The sequence below is a fragment of the Hirundo rustica genome, chromosome 4, assembly GCF_015227805.2.
Source record: "Hirundo rustica isolate bHirRus1 chromosome 4, bHirRus1.pri.v3, whole genome shotgun sequence".
Classification (NCBI taxonomy): domain Eukaryota; kingdom Metazoa; phylum Chordata; class Aves; order Passeriformes; family Hirundinidae; genus Hirundo; species Hirundo rustica.
In genome coordinates, this window is record NC_053453.1 from 60,258,896 (window position 1) to 60,279,408 (window position 20,513).

The 20,513-nt window shown below is 40.8% G+C and overlaps 1 protein-coding gene across 11 annotated transcripts in view; it reads right to left on the reverse strand.

The window, feature by feature from the left end:
• Positions 1-20,513, reverse strand: part of ABCC9 (ATP binding cassette subfamily C member 9) — a 70,301-nt gene that overhangs the window by 40,146 nt on the left and 9,642 nt on the right. For all 11 annotated transcript variants that reach the window (XM_040063393.2, XM_058420103.1, XM_040063391.2 and 8 more), the window contains 11 exons: positions 18,779-18,920; positions 18,291-18,412; positions 17,255-17,421; positions 16,332-16,574; positions 12,053-12,247; positions 9,388-9,552; positions 7,716-7,871; positions 5,761-5,895; positions 4,296-4,458; positions 3,629-3,669; positions 2,381-2,523 (listed from right to left, as the gene is read on the reverse strand). In XM_040063393.2, coding sequence (XP_039919327.1) covers positions 2,381-2,523; positions 3,629-3,669; positions 4,296-4,458; positions 5,761-5,895; positions 7,716-7,871; positions 9,388-9,552; positions 12,053-12,247; positions 16,332-16,574; positions 17,255-17,421; positions 18,291-18,412; positions 18,779-18,920 — 1,672 coding nt within the window. The remainder of the gene's footprint in view (positions 1-2,380; positions 2,524-3,628; positions 3,670-4,295; positions 4,459-5,760; positions 5,896-7,715; positions 7,872-9,387; positions 9,553-12,052; positions 12,248-16,331; positions 16,575-17,254; positions 17,422-18,290; positions 18,413-18,778; positions 18,921-20,513) is intronic.

Below are 20,513 nucleotides of genomic sequence, written 5' to 3' on the forward strand. Positions count from 1 at the left end.
AAACTAATTAAAGGCAGGTTTAATTCACTCTTTATCACAGGAGGATTTGTTCCGCTTTCTGTCCCCCTTCCTTTCAGAGTGCCATAAGCACCTGGGTCTTTATCATTCCAGGGAAGAGATGAACAAAATCGCACACCAGTCATGGTGAAGCTATTACCTTGCAAAAACTAAAATCGAGGTGCATTGGGCCAGAGACTGAGAAAGCAGAAGGACAGATGCCTTCAGATAAGTGATTTGAGCCTTAATCTGCAAGTGGGAAAGTACTTCATCTCAAAGCCAGTCTGTGCATTTTGTATTAAATTATCAATACACTTTCAACACAGAGAGACAGGCTAGCAAGAAAGCACTGCTATTGTCACTATTTCCTCCTGCCAGCATGCCTGTTCCTATCTCCTCTCTTGAATAGCAAATTTATGTGCCTTATAAATTCTGATATGTTTCCATATCAGAATTTCAGTCTTACATAAGGGGCTAAGCAAGAACTTATTTATTTGTAGAAGGTACAACACCTTGGTTTGATTATGCATCTAAAATGACATCAACCTTTATTTTGCACTTGAAGGAGGTATCCTCAGAAGTTTTTGTGGCACTAGAACTACTCTTGAACAGAAAATTGAGATTCTGACCAAAGTATAAGCTCTTAATCACAAAAATAACAAACACATACTCGTATATGTATTTGATTGAGGGTAGAGCCATGGAGTGGCCAGATACACATTCTTTATCCTTCACTTGTGGGACATGATGTTCATGGGAGAAAGATGTTAAGAAATGAGTTTGACCAAGGATGCAGTTTGTTTTGGCAAATCTGGTCTTTAAATATTGCCCTGAGGGGTGGCCAGCAGTGTTAAGGAAAATGTACACACCATTTTGATATTAGGGCTATGCTAAACATAGTACAGAGATGTAGAGACTTGGATGATTTATAGAGGAGCCTGGAGATTTTCCACTACTCAGAAATCATTTTCAACCTAGGGAAAATGTCTCATGTGGCCCTGCTCCTGCTGCTGCTTTGATAAAAATAAACTGTTTAATTATTTTTGTTTTTTAAAGTCAGTGTGGCGCTGGCAAATGACAGCTGTGGAGCTCCAAGTCCCCTTGACTGCTGTTTGGTATTACCATAGCCCACCAAAAAGAGGCAGTGACAGCAGCAATGCGGTATCTTGCCAATGTGACTCAGCCTTGGCATGAAGGAATGATATTTCTGGGTGGGAAGGTTAGTTCTGTCTTCACATGCTGCTAGTGTTTGGCATCTGATGCTCAACTGCCAGCCAGATGCCACTTTGCACTTCTTGGGACATCTTGGCCACGTGTAGGTCTGCATAACCACCCTATAACTTTGACTCTGTCCGTACAGGCCACTGACACAATACCCAAAAGCCTGAAATTTGACTTAGACCAATCTGCTCCTTCAAGATTAAGTGCTCTATAGCCCGACATGAAGGAAGCTGCTCTGCTGGGCTGCTTTACAGATACAAATACCTGGAACAGGATGCAGGACATCATTAAATCTCACTTACAGCCCAATGCAGTTTATGTGGTGGTAGGGTTAAGCTAGTTATTCTTCCTTGTTTCAGCAGGTCTGGTCTTGTTAGAGGGCTTCACACCAGGCTCTCTCACCTCAGTGCTGACAAGAGCCCAGAGAGTGCTAGGGGAGAGCAGTGGTGGGTGGCCACAGTGTAAGAGGAGGAGCATCTCCCAAGGAAGGACAGTGCAGCTCTGAATCCGAACTGCCAAAACTAATCAAATTGTAAAAAGAATGGAACATTAGGAATCACAGAATCACAGAATGGCCTAGGTTGGAAGGAATCTTAAAGACCACCTTGTTCTGACACCCTGTCATGGGCAGAGGCACCTTCCACTATCCCAGGTTGCTCAGGGCAACCTGTGGCAGGGCCTCACCACCGTCACAGGGAAAAATTTCTTCCTCATATCCAATCTAACCCTGCTCTCTGTCAGTGTGAAGCCATTGCCCCTTGTCCTGTCACTCCAGGCCCTTGTCAAGAGTCTCTCTCCATCTTTCCTGTGGGCTCCCTTCAGGCTCTGCAAGGCCACAATGAGGGCACCCCAAAGCCTTCTCCTCTCCAGGCTGAACCATCCCAATTCCCTCAGCCTTTCCTCCCAGCAGAGCTGCTCCATCCCTGTGCTGCCCTTGGTGTCCCTGGTCCAGACTGGCTCTAGCAGCTCCCTGTGCTTCCTGTGCTTTGTTTCTTTGTCTCTGTGTCACGCAGTAAAAAGGAAGGGTCACTCTGATTTCTCTCACATCTTTAGCATCAGAGTCCCACCTCTTAACATTATTCCACATGAGCAGGTAGAAACAACCTTTTCTGGTACTGAACGTGAGTGTTCCGGAGTTGGAGGAAGGAGAAGGACCACTTACCTCACGATGGCCTTGACTGCAAAACGAACCACGGTGGAGAGCAGGAACAGAGGTGTGACCAGGATGTGGAACAGTGACAGGGATGCAAATGCCTGGGCGGGCTGCAGTGGCTTTTCACTGGTGTATGCATAAGTCACAAATGTCTGTCACATCAGGGAAAGAACATGTCAGGACAAGGACTCTTGAACAAGATGGACAAGGACAGCAAGCAAAATATTTTGCTCAGGTAAGGCTAATAACTACCTCAGTTCACTGGGAATCAGGATAAACTGAAGAGAAAGGTGTGTTCTGTTAAAGTGAAATAGATTTTAAAATCTTGCCAGTGATTTCTAGAGCTGTACACACTGAAGAGGGGAAATTGTAAAATCTAGCATTTGATTACAGCTTTGTAACTGACTTTAGGGTTTACAGGAAACACAGAAAAAATCAGTAAGAATCTAAACAAATCTTAGGGTTTTTTTCCACAGATGCAGAATTTTGGTCATAATGTTTCAATTCTTGTAGACACCCTCAGCGTACCCTGCCCTCAAAACTCAGTCTGTGAAAGCTCCTTACTGACCAGCATGGCATAGTTCCTCTAGTGCATGAGGCTGAGACTTTAACCTGGCTCCTGGCTAGAGGACAAGCAGAATTTACTCCTCTTTACACTGCAGTGTACCCTTTCTTGAAAACTTGAATGGACCTCATAATGCATTTTGAAACAGGAATAAGTTCTGCTGCTAAAGAGACAAGAAAAGACATTTAAAAGCCCTTTCAAAATGAGCTTTTCCAAATGGGTCTTCTTTCAAGTTGTAATTATCTTTCTTCCTTTCTTTCTTTCTTTCTTTCTCTCCCTCTCTTTCATTCTCTCTTTCTTTCTCTCTTTCTCTCTTCCTTTCTTCCTTCTTTACTTCCTTCCTTCCTTCCTTCCTTCCTTCCTTCCTTCCTTCCTTCCTTCCTTCCTTCCTTCCTTCCTTCCTTCCTTCCTTCCTTCCTTCCTTCTAGTAAAAAATTCAAGATGTAATGATTTTTCTTTCTTATAGTAAAAAATTGGTTTTTCTCTTTGGTTTTACCAGTCCACCTTCCGGGAATGAAAACTTCCAGGGTCACACTCTCCTACAGTTAGCAGGGGCATCTTAATTCATCTGCTGATTTTATGAAGAATAGGTCCTACAGTAACAATGGTGCCCTTTCTTCCTTTTTACACCCCTCCCCCCACTTTCCTCTCCCTTTTTTATAAGGAAAACTGAAAAAAAAAAAAAATCTTACTGCAAGAACAGCTGCTATTGGTATGGCTGCATTCATAAAAACTGGGAAAGAGAAATAAAATAAGCATCAGATTATAGGAAATAAGGAAAAAAAATTACAGTAAGTATATGACACTAAAATAATCCAGTTACTTCCAATTCAGGTAATTAACACTCCAAAAGGAAAATTAGTCTGCAGGAAGAAATTTCCTTCCCTAATAGTCAGAGATCTTAAACACACCAACAAATAAGCCATGGAACTCTCTCGTTTGTCTGCTCTGCTAAGCTAGGATAAAACTCATTATGTGCACAAGTAATATGAAACACAACTAAAACATTACTCAACCCTTCTACACTGCAGAAAATGCAATTTATATGCAGAAAACATAATTTATCTTTGCTGCAGTCTGAGCTGCCAATATTATCTGGAGCCTTCTTACTATAACGCAACTCCTAACTACAATGTGACAACAAAAGTAGGAGAAAACGTACTGCAAAAAAAATCAACAATATGTATTTTATCCTTTTGAATTTCTGTGTTATGTATTTACCATGCCTTTTTATTTGAATGACATTACACACAGATAAGTATCACAGGCACAGCTGTATCTCTCTTTAATTGAAGTTGGGAGGAATGTTGACATGAAAAACAAGATCCTTTTCTGAGCAATAAAAACACAGTTACTTACTGGAAAGAGATGTATGAAGTGCAAAGGTTTTGAGACTGGTGAGCTCTTTCATTCTGGTTTCTTCCACACTCCTACAAAATATGTGCTCCCAGGCATACAGCTTCAGTAGCTTAATGCCTTTGAGTATCTCATTGGTTTTCTTTAATCTCTCAGTAGAATAGTCCTTCATTTCAAGAGAAAACCGGGGGAAAAAATTGAGAACCGCTTGTAGTCTTAATGACAACCCTCTTTTCTCCTCACTTCACAGTTAAATTCATGAAAAAATAATTTTGTTCATTCGTGATTTTATACAGGTGCCATACTGAGAAAAAGAATATTAAATTTCATTTTCTTTGGAAGTATTAAAATATTTACAACCTTTAGGGGAAATTAAGTGACCCTTTTCTGCAAAGAAAAATAACTCAACACATCCCAACCCTTCAAAGAGAGGGTGAAACTCAGGAAGGTGGGTTAGTAGGGCAGTGGTGTCCATAATAATAGAGAGAAACCTAAATGTGTGTATTTGCTGATGCAAGAATCATTCTGGGATCCAGAAAAATGAAAAAATGTGAAAATAAGTGAGAGATTTATCAATGTATTTAGCTATTTTCCCCTCATCAGAAAACAGTAATCATAAGTTTTGGTAAAATCATAATCCAAAAGGTGTTAGGAGTCAGAGGAAATCAGAATAGAGCAGCTGGAAGGATTCTTTCCGAAATTCTGCAGAGATAAGTCCTCTGTTCAATTTGTACAGGTTATTAAAAGTGACACAACTCAACAGGATTGAAGTGTGCTGGCAATTAGATCCACGCATCAATAATTTGCTTACTGAATATCAAGATAAAAAGGATGTCTAAATATTTGCAACTTAAACATCAAAGGTTTATTTTAAAAATCCAAAGGTCACAGCAATAAAGTTAAAAATTAGACAAAGGAGCAGAAAACTTTTCTAATTGGTGAACTAAATGAGGCAGAAAAATAAACTTACAGCACTGAAAAATTTTGATGTGAATAGATAATAACCCTGCAGTGACAACTGATTTTTAGAGAATACCAAAGCTTGGGCTGAGAGTAAAAATTCTCTAGACTTTACAGAGGGAGGCCGAGCACATTCTTTAATACTTTCCTGCTATAATTTAACAGTCATTTGCACTGTTTGCTAACATCCCATGAAATACAACATCTGTATGTGGGAATAATACCCTTTCATGGAGTGGAATTCAGACAAAATTTTGCTGGTTGGATTAAAAATATTCCTTGCAGAGAAGACAGGTCAAGGCCCACATACTTTTTCGAGATCCTCTTCTGACAAATTTTGAGGAAGGAAGAGACACTGAGTCACAGAAAACAGCCAGGGAGGGACAGTGAAACTGAGGGATGGTCCCCCCAAACGCACTCAGTAGGGTTTTCACTAACTACAAGAACGGAACCCAGAAACCCTGTTCTCATTTCTGGATCACAAATGTCACGGAAATAATTCACTTACAAGAGTGCTCTTCTGAGCCTCAGCCAGCTTGGTGGCTATGAAGTACTGGATGGGAGCTAAGAGCACGATGACAGCGGCCCCGACCAAGGCGCTCACTCCCAGTAGGTTATAAAGGAGGATCACCCCCATTATTATCTGTGAAGAGAAAAGCAATGCAGGAAAAGAAAAAAAGTAGGTTTCAATATGCCAGAACCACACCAAGAGAAAAATGTTTGTTCTTCTAATAAACACTTAAATGGTTCGTAGGAATCAGCTGAGCCCGTACTTCAGGAGGTCACGTTTGGAAAGTGTGGGAAATAAACCCAGAGCCTTTCTTTTTGACATTAACGAAATAGTTTGTGTTAGTGCCTGATAGTTCTAGTTCCAGACTGGGTTTCCACGAAACTAAAGGAGCACTAAAATGATGGTGCTTGCCCTGAGGCATCTGACAGAGCTCCTGGCCTCAAGTCCTGTTTACACTAGAGCTCCTTACCTCACTCTGGAAGCATTCAGAGGTCTTAGGGCTGTCATGGATCACATTTGCATTCTGTTGTAGTGTCCCTGTGCAACTGCAGGCAGAGGGACATCACAGACAGGCACTGAAGCACGAAGGAAATGTGCTGGGACTGACACAAACTGAGCTTGGGCATCAATACCACACAGCTCTGGGGGAAAATGCTGCCTTAGCCCTGCAGAGGGTTTGGGAACACTTCCCACAGTGGGTTACCTGGGAATGGCTGTGATGTGACTGCTGTGATTCTGGTTCCAGAGTTAATTCAAGTTCTGCTATATAAATATTCCTATTAAAAGCTCCACTTTGTGGTAGAGAGATGTCCTCAGTGATAAGAGGGCATACAGAATTAGCTGCATATCTCATACTTTTATCTCTTAAACAAGTCTGTCTTTAAATTGCCCACTTATTAGAAAACATCAGAAGTATGAATCAATGGAGTTCAACATTTTTAAAGCAATATTTAGCTTTTCAGGCTCCTGTACTTGAAATTACCATACCTAGCCACAGGAATCAGACCAAATGTTCATTTAATAACTTTCAAAGTATTGATAACAACACTTCCATCCACTTCACAGAATGTGAAACAGTGAAATGAAACCCTATATATTTTTTTCTAATTTCTGTTTCCTTCTTAATGTAGCCTTTTTTGCCTTTTTTCATAAACTATTTCATGACACTCTAAACCCTACCCAACCCATTAGTAATAGTAATTAGTGACTAATAAAATAGATTACTGATACAGTTCCAGGAAATTCAGCAAAATAGATCTACTATAAGAGTTGGTTCTACCCCTTTTAAAAATCCTTTAATAGTGGGATCACTGAAAGGTAAGGACCATGCCAAACACATCCTGAGCTAAAATTCTGAAGAGGCTACAGAGTCCAAGCTTCATGGAAAATCAGCATGTCTCAGGTCATTAAGTCATGGGCACTGTTGAAGATTTCCTTCAAGCTAAATAATCTCAACCTTTCCTTCCTACAGATCTGCTTCCATTTCTTTCCCAGCCTGGTTAAGAAGCAGATGTGTTCAGTGACTAAGTTTGCCTAGATGAGAACTCCACTGAGCATTGTCAGTGTTCATGTCAGTCATGGAACAGGATTAAACTGCTGTTGGTCCTGCCATAAAGCTCAGTTACAAGTGGACACTGCAATGTGCAATGCTTAGTGCTGATGCCAGGTGGCAAAATAAAAGCAATGAATTTCTGTCAACAGTGGAAAAAATATGAGCAAGAAAAGGATTGCAGGTCCTCATTGTTCAAGCCACAGACATGGAAATCCTGCTAAAAAACCCCTCTCTCTTCACTGGCCCTTGGAGAGACACCTGTCCAGCCCTTGGGTCACCTTTCTGCTTTGCTAATCTTAGTGGTTCCCCTCTGGATTTTGTAGCAGTGTCCCAGACATTCACACTCTCCTCAGCCAGGCTGGAGGATCTCTGAAATCAGGCCGTGACTTGGATGCTCTACCTGAACAGGCATTGCCCAGAGATTGGGGCACAGGAACAAGAACCACATCAATTGGTTGGTTTCTATGGCAACCAAGTTATTGATTTGTCCCAGTGTCATCTCTCCCATGGACAAGTTGGATGTAGAAAGCCTCAGGATCTTATTATATATCATTGCCTATAAGAAAGGGGAAAAAATGATGTTAGTAAAATGATGTAATTATAAAAGAACAATAGCAGTGGGATGTTTCAAACTGCATCATCAGCCTTTACCTAGGACAGCCCTTCTCCCAGTCTCTCTCCTGAGACAGAGAGAGATGGAGACAGTGAGAGAAAGCACAAGAGAGAGAACTGACTTTAAAAAACTCTAATTCCACTTAAAAGGTTTCTTGCTTAATGCAGACCTAAAACAGAACAAAAAATGACAACAAAATATCAAGATTTAGGAAATCGGCCAAAGAACCTTTTTTAATAAGCATTTGGTGAGCCTGCTTTTCTGTGACACTGTCTGTCAGAGATCCTTTTTTCTGATAAGAAATGCTGTGAAGTTTGATCAGAGTGGGTAAGTGTTCCTTTGGGTTTCTCTCCCTTGCCTGGCCATTCCATTCCATAAAATTGGTAGGAGTTTAACAAGGTTTAAAATTAATCAGGGCTTACATCTACTGAATTTTAAAGAGAAATATTTTGAGCACAGTTTGCAGTTATGACCAAACATCAAACACTGCTGCTCCAAGGAAGTATTAAAATAATTTGTTCCTCTTCACCCATTTTCTTCATGAATAAAGTATATACTGTAGAATTAACCAGAAATGCCTGGTGAATTAAATCAGCTGCATATGCTCCTAAAGAGTCCCAGTTTTTGTAAGTGGGAGTCACAAAAAGGAGTCACTAAAAGGAAATAACCAGGTGCTCTTTCATCCCCACGTCTGTACCATCTACCATGGGAGAAGGCAAAAAATGTTCAAAGCAGCTCCATCAATCAGAGGAAGTAAAAAAAAAAAAAAAAAAAGAAGCCTCCATGCTGAGATGTTATTCCCATGGCTAGTTACATCTGGCAAAACATCAGTTCCAGCTTCTGGATTGCTACTGCTGCCTTTGGAGCTTGGTCTGTGCAGAGCCCTGCTACACCCCCCACCATGTGCTGGGCTGGAGCTGCTGGCTGCAGTTCATAGCAAGGCTCTCACAGAGGGTTAAGGGATGCTGGGGTTACAGACACAGCCCTGCAGATGAATCACTCCCATCCCATCCCACAGGGCTCTGTGCTAAAGGGCATAAATATCCAGAGTCACCACTCCCAACGCATGCACAGTGTTCCCATAAAACAAGGACACTCTGCAGATGACTGTCCCCAGTCAGGAGAAGCAAACTCATAAGCTAAAGGACAAAGCAGGTGCAGAGCCAAAATGACACTGCTGATCTTCTTCTATCTGTCATTGTCTGTAAAGATGTGTTTTTATATGCATGGGGTTTTTATTGGTGTTAAACTTCCGACAGATTAGAATGATGGGATTAGCTTTTAGCAGAAGGAATTGCTGCCAGCAGCTTGCCAGCACTACTTTGTCCAGTTTTGTGTATAAAAATACACATATCTTCTCTGAAACCATCATTTCAAGTCAGTTTTCAGATAAAGAATGAGGCAAATGAGAACACAAAGCTGGAGCTCTTAGTGAATCTCCTGGCAGATCTTTGCTCACCAGTAAGGCACCCCGGAGGTTGATGCCAGTCTCTGTGGTCACATAGTAGGAGGCCTGCAGGAATGTCCTCTGCAGAATAAGGGCCAGGAAGAGAAGGACTGCCAAGACATAAACATTCCTGAGGAATTCCTCAGATGAAAGGTAGGAGTTTGATGGATCCTTCACCTGAAAAGAAAGGAAAAAATTATGCAAGTGCCATAGGAGGGATTGTATATTCCCGAGAAGCTGGAAACAAGCAAATTTAAGCATTGCATTAGAATAAATCATACTGTGGTATTATGGGAAAGTTATAGAAATCAGATTTCTCACTTACCTCTATATGAAAATCATTTGGATACAAATTTAAAACTCTACTCCTGTTCAAAAGACTGAGGATTGAGATGTTTTAGCAGTTCAAAAATGATTTCGTTTTAGCAGGAAAGGAACAATAAGATCACCATGTCTGCCTTGTCTTTAGCTTCCCCATCAAATTCTGGTGATTTGTAGGATAGAAATGTTACTCAGTAGAAAATAAAGCTCATTCCACCTACCCCAAAGAGAAGCTGCAAGAAAATATTTTTTATTATATGGGATTAGTTATTTATGTTGTATTTGCATATCATGGAAACAATTCCTTCCACAAATATATTCTATGATACCCACAAATTCTAAATAACATAAGACTATACATGCCAGTATTCTGTATAAAATGAGTTTTAAAAGCCTCAACTTGGAAGAGACAAAACGATCTCGTATAAAGCCCTTTGTTTTAATTTTCTAGTTTTTGTGTTCACTGTTCTGCTCTGTTTCAGGCAGAAAAGGAAACAAATGTACCAAAATACTCCAAGGAAGACTGTTCCTTTGGTATTTCCGACCCAGCTGGAAGCAGGATGTACTGGAATTCTTACAGGGGGTAAAAAAAAAAAAAAAAAAAAAAAAAAAAGAAGGAAAAAGCCTGTTCTACTGAAATATCCAGCCAGATTCTGAGATGAAAGGAATGGGCAATATAAGAAAGAAAGCCATCTGCCCAAGACTCCTTGAAAAAAGGGTTGCTTAAGTGCATGAATGGTGAAATAAATATATTTAAAAACTTTTCTCTTAATGTTCTGCCGTATCTAAATTCCCCTTGTTTTCATAGTGGAGATATCAATGAGAAAATAACATTTGTAGATACCTTTTTTTAATGTATATAGAGTTCTCAGGAATTAAGGCAAAATAAGCATAAAATTAAGCATATTCACATTAATTGGAACTAGAGAGAATTTAAAGGAGAAATGTTTAATAGCAAGAACAACCAAGAGGAAGTTTATCAAAATCCATAAATTAAAGGCAAATGCATTCTGAAATGTATCCAAGAGAAATAGTGACTGTCACCAAGCCAAGTGCTTTCAAGATCTCCAACGATTCCAATCTTCCCTTTAGTCAATGCTCATTAAAACCTTAAAAAGCCATAACTGAAGCCACTAAACTGAAGAGTACAAAAGATAAAGGAAGCAGACAAGGTACGGATTCCTAAATCTGAGATCCAGAAATTATTTTCAAGCTTAAATACTTTGTTCATCATGAAAAAACCCCAACATTTTTGAAGTCAAAACATGCATTTGCCTTGTAACTCTGTGACTCAAATCTAGCATTTGCAGGTTCAAGGATGATAAAAAGCTTTATTTGATAAGCTGTACAATTAAACTCTCCTTCAGTGCAGTGAAGGCCTCAAGCCAAATTGAGACCATCAGTCAAGAAAATGAATGTCAGGAGTGAGCAGCCAAGAAAAAGATATTTGGATGGTGATGGTAGTCAAATACTTTATCTGGAGAGGAAAATTCTATTCCATTACATACCTATCTGCTCATTCAGAGATAAAACACTCCAAAAGCTGTGTGGAGATGTTGCTCTATCAGAAGACAAATGCAGGAAAATGTCATTTCTTCTCTGCCTTCAGTAAAATAATTTTACCGGTATCTTTTCATTAGTTACTCATAAATTCTTTTTCTTGTGATAAAAAATATTCTGTATCGGAGGCTTGCTCAGCATTTAGAGGTGGTCCCTGAAAGTTCAGTCTCAGTGAAACTTAAAATGAGCACTGATCTGGCATCTCTTGTGCATCTCTAGTATCAAAAACACCATTGAGTAAAGTGGATACCTTTCAATTTCTCAATATCTGCTGACATAGTTCATCACAGCAGCAATCAATACAATCAGCCACAAACAGGGACTAGCTACTGTCAGCCTCCCAGTAAATAACAGATTTTAGAGAACTCAAATCTGTCAGTGAAGTGCAAACTGACAAATGGACAGGATTTAAGCAAAATTCCCGGGCTGGATGCATCACTGAGGCACCACCAGTGTGTGTCCTGCCTGAAACAAACAGGCACAGTTGAAAAGGAGCTGAAAAAGTCATTCCTTTTCCCCAGAACTGCTGGGATGACTCCATCAAGATGGAGATGGCTGGGGAGCTGGGGGGAGCCTCCACAACCCACGTTCCATTCCTACCCAAGGCTTCCACTGCTCAAGTTTATAATTTGACTGTCTCTCACAACAGAAATACTCAATATGCTTGAGAGAAACTGAAATAGCACAGCAACGACCACAGACCTCTCAAAGCATGCAGCCAGCTGTTTAAAATAAATTTGCAGTCTGATATGACTCTAAAACTACTAGCAGAGCCTTTCAATCCTCAGTCAGGTACCTTTTCTGTGGTATTTGTATTATTGGTTGTGTTCTGGAAGCCCTGGACGATTCCAGAAATGCAGAGTGGCCCAGCAAAGCCCAGCAGATCGGCCAGGTAGCGGAAGGTGCTGCTGAGCAGGATTGGCCGTCCAAAAGCGCTGTACATGGCCAACCAAATGGAGGGACTCCGGTTGGGATGGTCCTCCACCTTTTTCTGGAAAACAGAAATGGGTACACAGTGCATTAAGTGAAGCCTCCTAGGCTTTATATGGCAGCATTCCTGTCTGGATGCTCAAAAGGTTCCTGAAAGGTGGTTTGGACCAGGTGAGGGAGCAAACATATAATTATCAATGGATTTCAGACATTCTTCACAACAAACTCCAGTTCTGCCTCCTCTTGGTAACTGTGGTTTCTCACCTCTATATCCCACCACTTTCCTCAGCCTGTGAACACAGGAATGCAAGCACAGATTATCATCCTGGCAGGCAGCCATTGTCCCTTGTCACATGTGTGCTCAGGGAAAGGTCTGAATTTCCAGCTCTTTGCTCACGTGTGTAATCCTGCTTTCACAAGCTGTAAAGGCTTCTGATTGCATGGAAAATGCATGACAATTACAAGAATATAGTTTAATTTAATTTTTCTGGATTTTTTTTCCATCTCTTGGATGCCTTCCAGGGCAACAGACTTCAACCAATCAATGATAACTGTGCTCGAAAAATGAAAGCAGCAGACCGGGGTGGGAGGTAAGATTAAATCAACCAAGGGTCCTTTCTAGCCTTCAGAACTGTGAACTCACACAGTATCACAGCTCTTGGCTAAAACACCAACCAGCAGATATGGCTTTGTGTAATCAGAGGAGTTTTGATATCCCTGAGGTCCTTTCAGTTTAACAAAGGAAGAGTTTTACTGACCAGAGCCGTGCTGTGCAGAGTGCTTCCTTGCACTTCAGGCAGCAGCTTTTGACACTTTAAACAAGCATCTGTCATTTCTCAAGTAGCACAGATGCCTGCAAGCTGTAAGCCAAGCCAAGCCCTCTTGAGCATTCACAGAGACATTTTAAGCACGGCCAAACAACAACCACCCCCTGCCCCAGCAAGTTCACCAAAGAAAAAGCAAACGTGCCTGTAACCTGCCTGGCTGCCTCATGTCTTTTATTTCCTTCTTTCCTCAGATTTTCCCTTTTATGCCATTTCGACAGTGAGATGGATTACATGCATGGTGCCAAAAATGTGCAGGTGGATCAGGTGGCTGCCAGAGCCCAGGCCAGGCCAACGCCAAGGAGCTTAGGAAGGAGAAATAAGCACCATGGGGTCAAATTAGAGCTACCATTTCAGAAAGGGGTGACAATGAAACAGTTTCCTCTGAGGAGGGAAAGAGCACAAGGGTCTTCTGTGAGTTGCCCAGACAAAAGGCTCTGAATTTGTGGCCTAATGGATTTTGAGTTTGAGTGCCCTAAAACGGTTCATTAGCCTCCTCAAATAAATGATTAATAACTTCAACAACTTGAGAGCAGCTAAGCTAATTTATTGGGTAAACGGCTGCCGTCTTTGAGGAAAAAAAAAATGTTATATTCTGGGCATTCGATCAATAGTAAATTTGTTAAGAGGCAACGGCAAATCCTTATTTCTCTAACAATTTAGCCATTTTCACTATTACTGCAATTCACACATTGGTCATCACTACATGAAATCTGTTTCCTTTTCACTGGAAAAAAATACTAATTCAATTATCTAATTTATTGCTAAACACACTTTTTTTCTTCTTTTTTTTTTTTTTTAAATCAGGACTTCATATTAGCTGAAGCATGTAACAGGAAGAGGGGCGGAAGACCTTTTTCTAATCATAATTTCTTTTCCAGAACAGTCCTTAAATGTGTTATGGGCTTGCATAGAATCTTGTGGTGTTAATTAACCACTCTGGGCTATGGTTCTCAGCTGTGCCAGTTGATTAGGTTTTGATTGTCTTTATCAACTTCCTTTCAAATCCCTGTAGTTTTCACTACCTTGGGCACTTCACAGTTGGAATAATGGGCAGTGAGACAGTGCTTGCTGATAAATCAAGTCACCTGTAAGTTTTACCTCAGTAAATACGGAAATCTGACTGTTCCCATATTTCTGGAGCTGGCAGTATAAGCCTGGTGTTGAAGGGCAATTGTCCTGTGATTGATAGTTAACTCTGTCAAACTGTCTATCAACTAACTGGCCTGTGATTGATAGTTAACACAATTTCATTCCTCTGTTTCTTGGTTCTAATGGGTAAGACCCTTAGTGGAAAATGAATAGCACACATAGGAAAATAATGGTCCTTGACTTGAAAAACTGATTTTTCTGTTAAGTTCCCAGGAGAAAAGCTTTCTATTGACCATCAGGACAAATTATACAGGATTTTAATGTGCTAAATCTATCTTTGGATATGTGATATATGATGCACTGATATGTGGTGTGAAACATCTAGACTGTTTCAATAGAAACAGAAACAAAAGCCAAGCAACAACAGAAAAGGATCACTTTTTTTTTTTTTTTTTTTTTTTTTTTTTTTGGGGGGGGGAGGACGTGGGGGGTAAATGGAATTATGTGAGAATTGATAAAATTATTTCCATTTTCATAGCATGCAGAAGAGATAGCAAGGCAATGCCATGTGAGCTATCTCAAAGGCATTTCACAAAACAGAGTATTCAGGGTCATGTTCAGCATCTTTCATCAAGGTGTGAGAAGAAGGGTTTGGGAAAGAACAGGAGTTTTCTCTCTGCAGGGCTCTGGAGCACAGCCGAGATCAGCTATCTCCAGGCACAGGCTGGGGTAACCTCACTTAATCCAGAAGAGGCTGTGAGGCTCCCCTCACCAGTTGCAGGAGATTAGTGTAAAATACACACTTGGCAGCAGAGACAGTGGCGTATCACCTCCTCCAGACTGCAGATTACTCTCCAGTCTGAAGAATTTTCCTAGTTCTGTGGCTGTTTTCTGGCCCAACCAGGCACAAGCTAACACATCTCTCCACAGGAATGAACTGCAGTGAGTCCCACTGCCTGGCTCCTTGGATTTGCTTTAGCCATTTGGTTTACTTTAACTTTATCTACAAAATACCAGTTTACTTCAGAGTTGCAGCCTGTTTTTGAATAGTAGCACAAATGTGCTAGAGGCTCTGGTAATCTCAAGACTTTAGACAGCTATAGAAAACAAAATATCTGATGCAAGGCAGCATCAGAAACGTGGGTGAGTGTAACCGCATACATAACATTTATGCAAGTGTTTATGTGTGCATGACACACACTGAGGGAAGATACACACTGAAAGTTTGTGCTCATGCTCATCAGAAATGCACATTTAACTTGCCTTTTGGCATCTGAACCGCATTTTTGTGCAGGCACAGACAGTACCTGCATATGTGAATGAGCTACAAACAAATGCTGGCCCCCAGCTGTCGTGCCTGTCGTCAAGAGTGGCACAGACTCAGGTCCTTGAGCCACATAAGTGCATATTCCTTTTTGGCCTCTTCCTGTAGAGTTTAGGCATCTTAAGGAGCTGGTCTCAGGGGTGCACCTCTCCCAGGCTGCTATGAAAAGCTCAGTTCCAAAAACTCAATAACTTTCTGCCTAAATCAGAAGGATCTTGATCTCTGGTCTCTGTAATCCTCAGATTCAGAAGGAAAGAGATATATATAAATTTTTAATAGGAACAATTGTACTGATAATTGTTTCTTCTCAGAAGGAACAGAAAGCAGCCTGCAGCTCCATAAGCTGTTGGGAGCAAAGAGCTGCCTAAATATCCAGAAACTTCCCTGAAAAATCCTGCTCCACCCACTGAGTTTTCCCAACCATGCTTTCTGTACTGGGTCTGGCTGGGATGGAGTTAATTTTCTTCACAGCAGCCTGTATGGCTCTGTGTTCAAGATTGGTGATTAAATCCCTGCTAAGACACCAGTGTTTTGGCTATTCTTGATGTGTGGTTCTGGCTATTTCTCTGTCTGGAGAAAAAAAAAAGGTGAAGATGAGTATTTCCAGCTGAAGCTATAGACAGATTGTCTTCCAGTTTCATAAGTAGCTAAGACTTAAACAAATCTTTCACTATTAAAATCTAGCAAGTGATCAGTCTGTTGTGGTTTTAGTTTCTAGTTGCACTCGGTTTGGCAACTCTTCTGCTATAAATTCACTTAAAATCAAGCTATGCTAATGTTTCACCTTGAAACAAACAATCCTGAGCTAAAAATTCCTGAAACAAGGATTTCATGAAAGCTGAAGAAATTCAAAGTGACACTTTGGCTTTCTAAGGCCAAACAGTGACATGGACACCTGTTATTACCTTTTGTTCCTCGTAGGCTTCTTTGAGACAGACATAATTGGTCAGCGCTCTCATTGCAATTGGGAGCTTCCCAATGGCCTTCAGGTCCACAGGTTTCTTGTGCGCAGAAATAATGAGAGTGTTCATCCACCAGTAAGTTGCCTTTGAGAGCAAATTAACAAATGGCTGCAGGAACCTCACCCCCAGATCCTGCAGATCCTCTGGAGGCTTTACTTTCTGAGGGTTCATGAAAAACACATACCTCTGCAGAGGAGAAAATAGACAAACATGGGCTCAGAAATTATCTTATTGATAGTAATATTTTAGTAAAAACGATATGCAAGATAACCACAGTCTCAAATTTGCTTTTAAAGGTAATTATATGTTGAATTTAGTATAAATTTGCATGTAAATAGGTGCATTTCCATTTTGACAGATAACTGGCAAACAGTTGAGCAACATAGCATGTGGATACTGTTCTGAAACTTATCAGTACTGCCTATCTCAAGCTGAACAATACTGAAAATGAATTATTGGGAAATAATTTTATTTTAAGTTATCGTGGGTAAGAACATATGCTAACTTACAGATTCACTACATAAATAGTTCATCAACGCTAACACAGCAAATATATTACAGATTGCATCCACCTATCCCCTCCTCATGTGCACAAATATGCATCTATCTACATAAATATGTGTGCACTTTGTGTAGATAGATGCACACTGGCACATACACTCGCCAAGCCCAGGGGATACATCAAGGACATAAATTTTAAAGAGATTTAAACCACTACTGACTTCCACAGAATTAACCAAACCCTTATGGCTAATCTAGACTTGGGCCTAAACTTGACACAAGCCAGAGTTCCTGGGATAAGGAGCCATTTTCACCCCCATGATCCCACTGATACTTTTCCAGATCCTGAGGAAGAAGCCACCTACCCTGACTCGGATGACATTGATCTCCACAGCCATCAGCAGCCCATAGAGGATGACCATGATTCCAGTGATGCAGAAACGCAGCTGAGAAAAAGGCACCCCGTCCTGGCAGTATCTGACAAGCTTGATGGTTTTGGTGACAAAGGCCATTATCCAGTAAAGGAACAGGGCTGTAAAACAGGTGCACGTGAATAATTTAAAAATAAATTAATAAATAAGTGTAACTACAGCATTTTTGCTTCCATGGCTTGATACAGTACAAGTGATCCTCCATGTCACCAGCCACTGTTTTCTTTCCCAGGCCACAACCCTTCAAACAGATCCACAATGGCAGATCTTCACACAGGTACGAAAGCCCACTGCAGGGGACTTAATCTGAAGGGGAACTTTGTTCTTAAAGAGAAGGAAAAGCCACGTAACTTAACAAAAGTCATATTGCCTCTTAGAAAAAGCAGGGTGCATCCCAAGTGAGAATACAGAAATGTGCTCATTTTGAAAAGGCGTTTATGGAATTCAGTGTTGTCCTGCAGCCTGGCTGGTATCGGTCAGGGGCTTGTTCATGTGATGGAATTACAGGCAGTTTGGACAATAGACTTGTATGGAACATTGTCCTACAATGTCTGGTCTGACCATCTCCTGACTGAGAGAGCAGATGGGATAATCTTGGAATCAGCTGCAAAACATGTTGAGAAAGAGCAGCATCTGCACAGGAGAATTTGTGGTCAGGTCATTATTCAAAGTGCCCTTTTGAACACAGACAAGTTTTTCCTCAAAATTATCTGCAGTTTTAAAAAATTGCTAAAAGCTTGTGATAGAAATGCAACAGGCATGCAAGGCTTTCTCTTTTGTAATAATTTTAAAAGTAGTTTTCAGTACCTTATGAAAGGTGCAGTAACTCCTGTGATACTACCATTTGCAAGAGCAGAGAGATATTCTTCTCTGTTTTAATATTCTCATACATTACATCTTCCTCAACCTACACAAGCTGACTTTGGCTAAAACACAGGGATTTGTAAGAACAGATAAATATCAGACTTACCCAGCAGTAACTTTGGAAAGTTGGATGTTTCAATATTATGGTAATACACTATGGATACAGTGGCAGCCACAAATCCCATTATAGCTGGTAGAAAGAGATGCAGGTGGCGAGATTTCATTTGTCTGAAAATAAATACAGTATAAATTAGTGAATTTGGTGCCTTTTTTTCACCATTGTGTGAAACCGTAGGTGTTCTGCTAATCTGTTGAAGAGGACAAACGTGAACTTCTTGAAGACAAAAGATTTTTCTCCTCATGAGTGCTTAACTTGGATCAATATTTCCTTGCCATTGTATCTTGAGAGAAGAAAAAATGCCAAGAACAATGGCTTCACCTTCATCCCATTAAAACCTGTACAGTACACGAAAGGATTCTATGAAATTTTTGGGGGCAAACCTCCTCATGCCTTACTAGCCAGCCCATCAGACATTAACACTGTTCATTAACAAATGCAATTAGCATGGTTATCCAACAAACTCTGCCACTTACGTGTCGGAAACGATCCCCTCTGCTATTTCACACACGTGCACAAACAGCAGGGTGAACGTCAGGATCCACCGCAGGTTGTGTCCGGGGAAGTGCAGCCAGGTATTGTGGTGAATCTGCACTTTGGAGCTCTGGCTTCCCCAGCCTGGGAAGTGAGAGCAAGGAAAGAGAAAGGTTATCTCACAGCCAGTCAGTGACTGATCTGGTTATCAGTTTTCTATATGCAATCAATATAAACCCCCTACAAGACTACAGAGGCTGTTGTTACTAAAAGGATGGCCCAGGAGTGTCTCAGTTGCCCCGTAATTTAAAACAAACCCTGAAGAAAACGAGACAACACTTTTTCCAAATTACAATCAAAGAAAAGTCATTCCTGGCCAAAAAATAATTATAAGAAATCAACAACAAAAAACCACCCCAAGTAGCACCCTCAGACAACAGACAGATCTGAAGCGATGGCATCCTCACGTCTTTCATAATCACTGATTATTTCCAACTGATATAAAAGTTGCATCCTCAAATGAGGCCTCAAAGAGATGCATTGACTTGAAACAAGGAACATTTATTACCTGTTTCAGGCCTGGTTGGGAGCACAGTCTGAGTGGAGACTGAACAGTGATTCCACAGCTTCCCTCCCTCAGCCTCCTAAGCCTCTGCATTCCCAGCCCTTCAGAACTCCCAACACAGCGCCAGGACTCAAGTCGATCAAAAAATTAAACCTGAAGCCTGTTTTCATGCCATCACCTCAGATGTCACCTGCCCTTTCCAGGCATGATTCTCCCTGAGGCCAGCAACCCAGCCAGAAGTGGGACAGCGAGGCTGCGAGGGAGTGACAGGGCTGGGGGAGCTGAGGCCTGACCGCAGGCTGGCTTCTCATGGCGGCGATCCTTGGCCTCTGTCTCTTCCCACACAGCTACAGGGCTGTCCTGAGCCTGCGAGCCCAAAAGTCCCTCTTACTGCAAGGCAACTCCTGGGATTCCCTGACAGGCTTCTAAAAGCCCATAAAGAATCCTAACAACAGCATATTTTGGGGAAGTAAAGGAACCAAGCAAAAGGAAACAAAACTAACTCAGTTTAAAACCCGGGATGTGCTTTTGCTACACAAGGATGCAGCATCTCATTTGTGCTTAGAGGCTCATCAGGTGACTCAGAAACACGTAAACCAAAACCTAAGTTTATTAATTCTTGAAACTGTCAGCATTTCACCATTTCATCCTTGTTTAAGACAAAATACTGCAAAAACAAACTATGCTCTCTTCTCCATAGCTATCTCAAGCATTTTCTATCGTTCTCTAAGACTTTCCTAATCTAATGTGGTTTTCTTTGACCTTGCTCCTGTCTTTGTCTCTCCTGAGCTGCTTTTCATTTTTTCTTTGCCCACACATCTGCACAAACACAGTTCTGGTTTGGAGTCAGTCTATACCATGGACTCCAGTTGGCTTTTAATCCTCTGTTCAACAACTATTTGTCCTGATAATTAACATACAAAATTTAAAACAAAGAATTACAAACTCACATAAATAACATACAATTTAAAATATAGTATTTTTTTCCTAACATTGTTATGAAATAGAGGGAATTTTCAGCAGCTGCAATACTATTTCAAAATTATTTGGCTAATACCTCTAAAAAAATCAAAGCAGCATTTGATGTTAGAGTGTTCTAAAATATTATCTCTACCCTAAGACCTTGCATTATACTTCCATCAAGCACTTCTGCGCAAAGTCCTGTCCTTCAA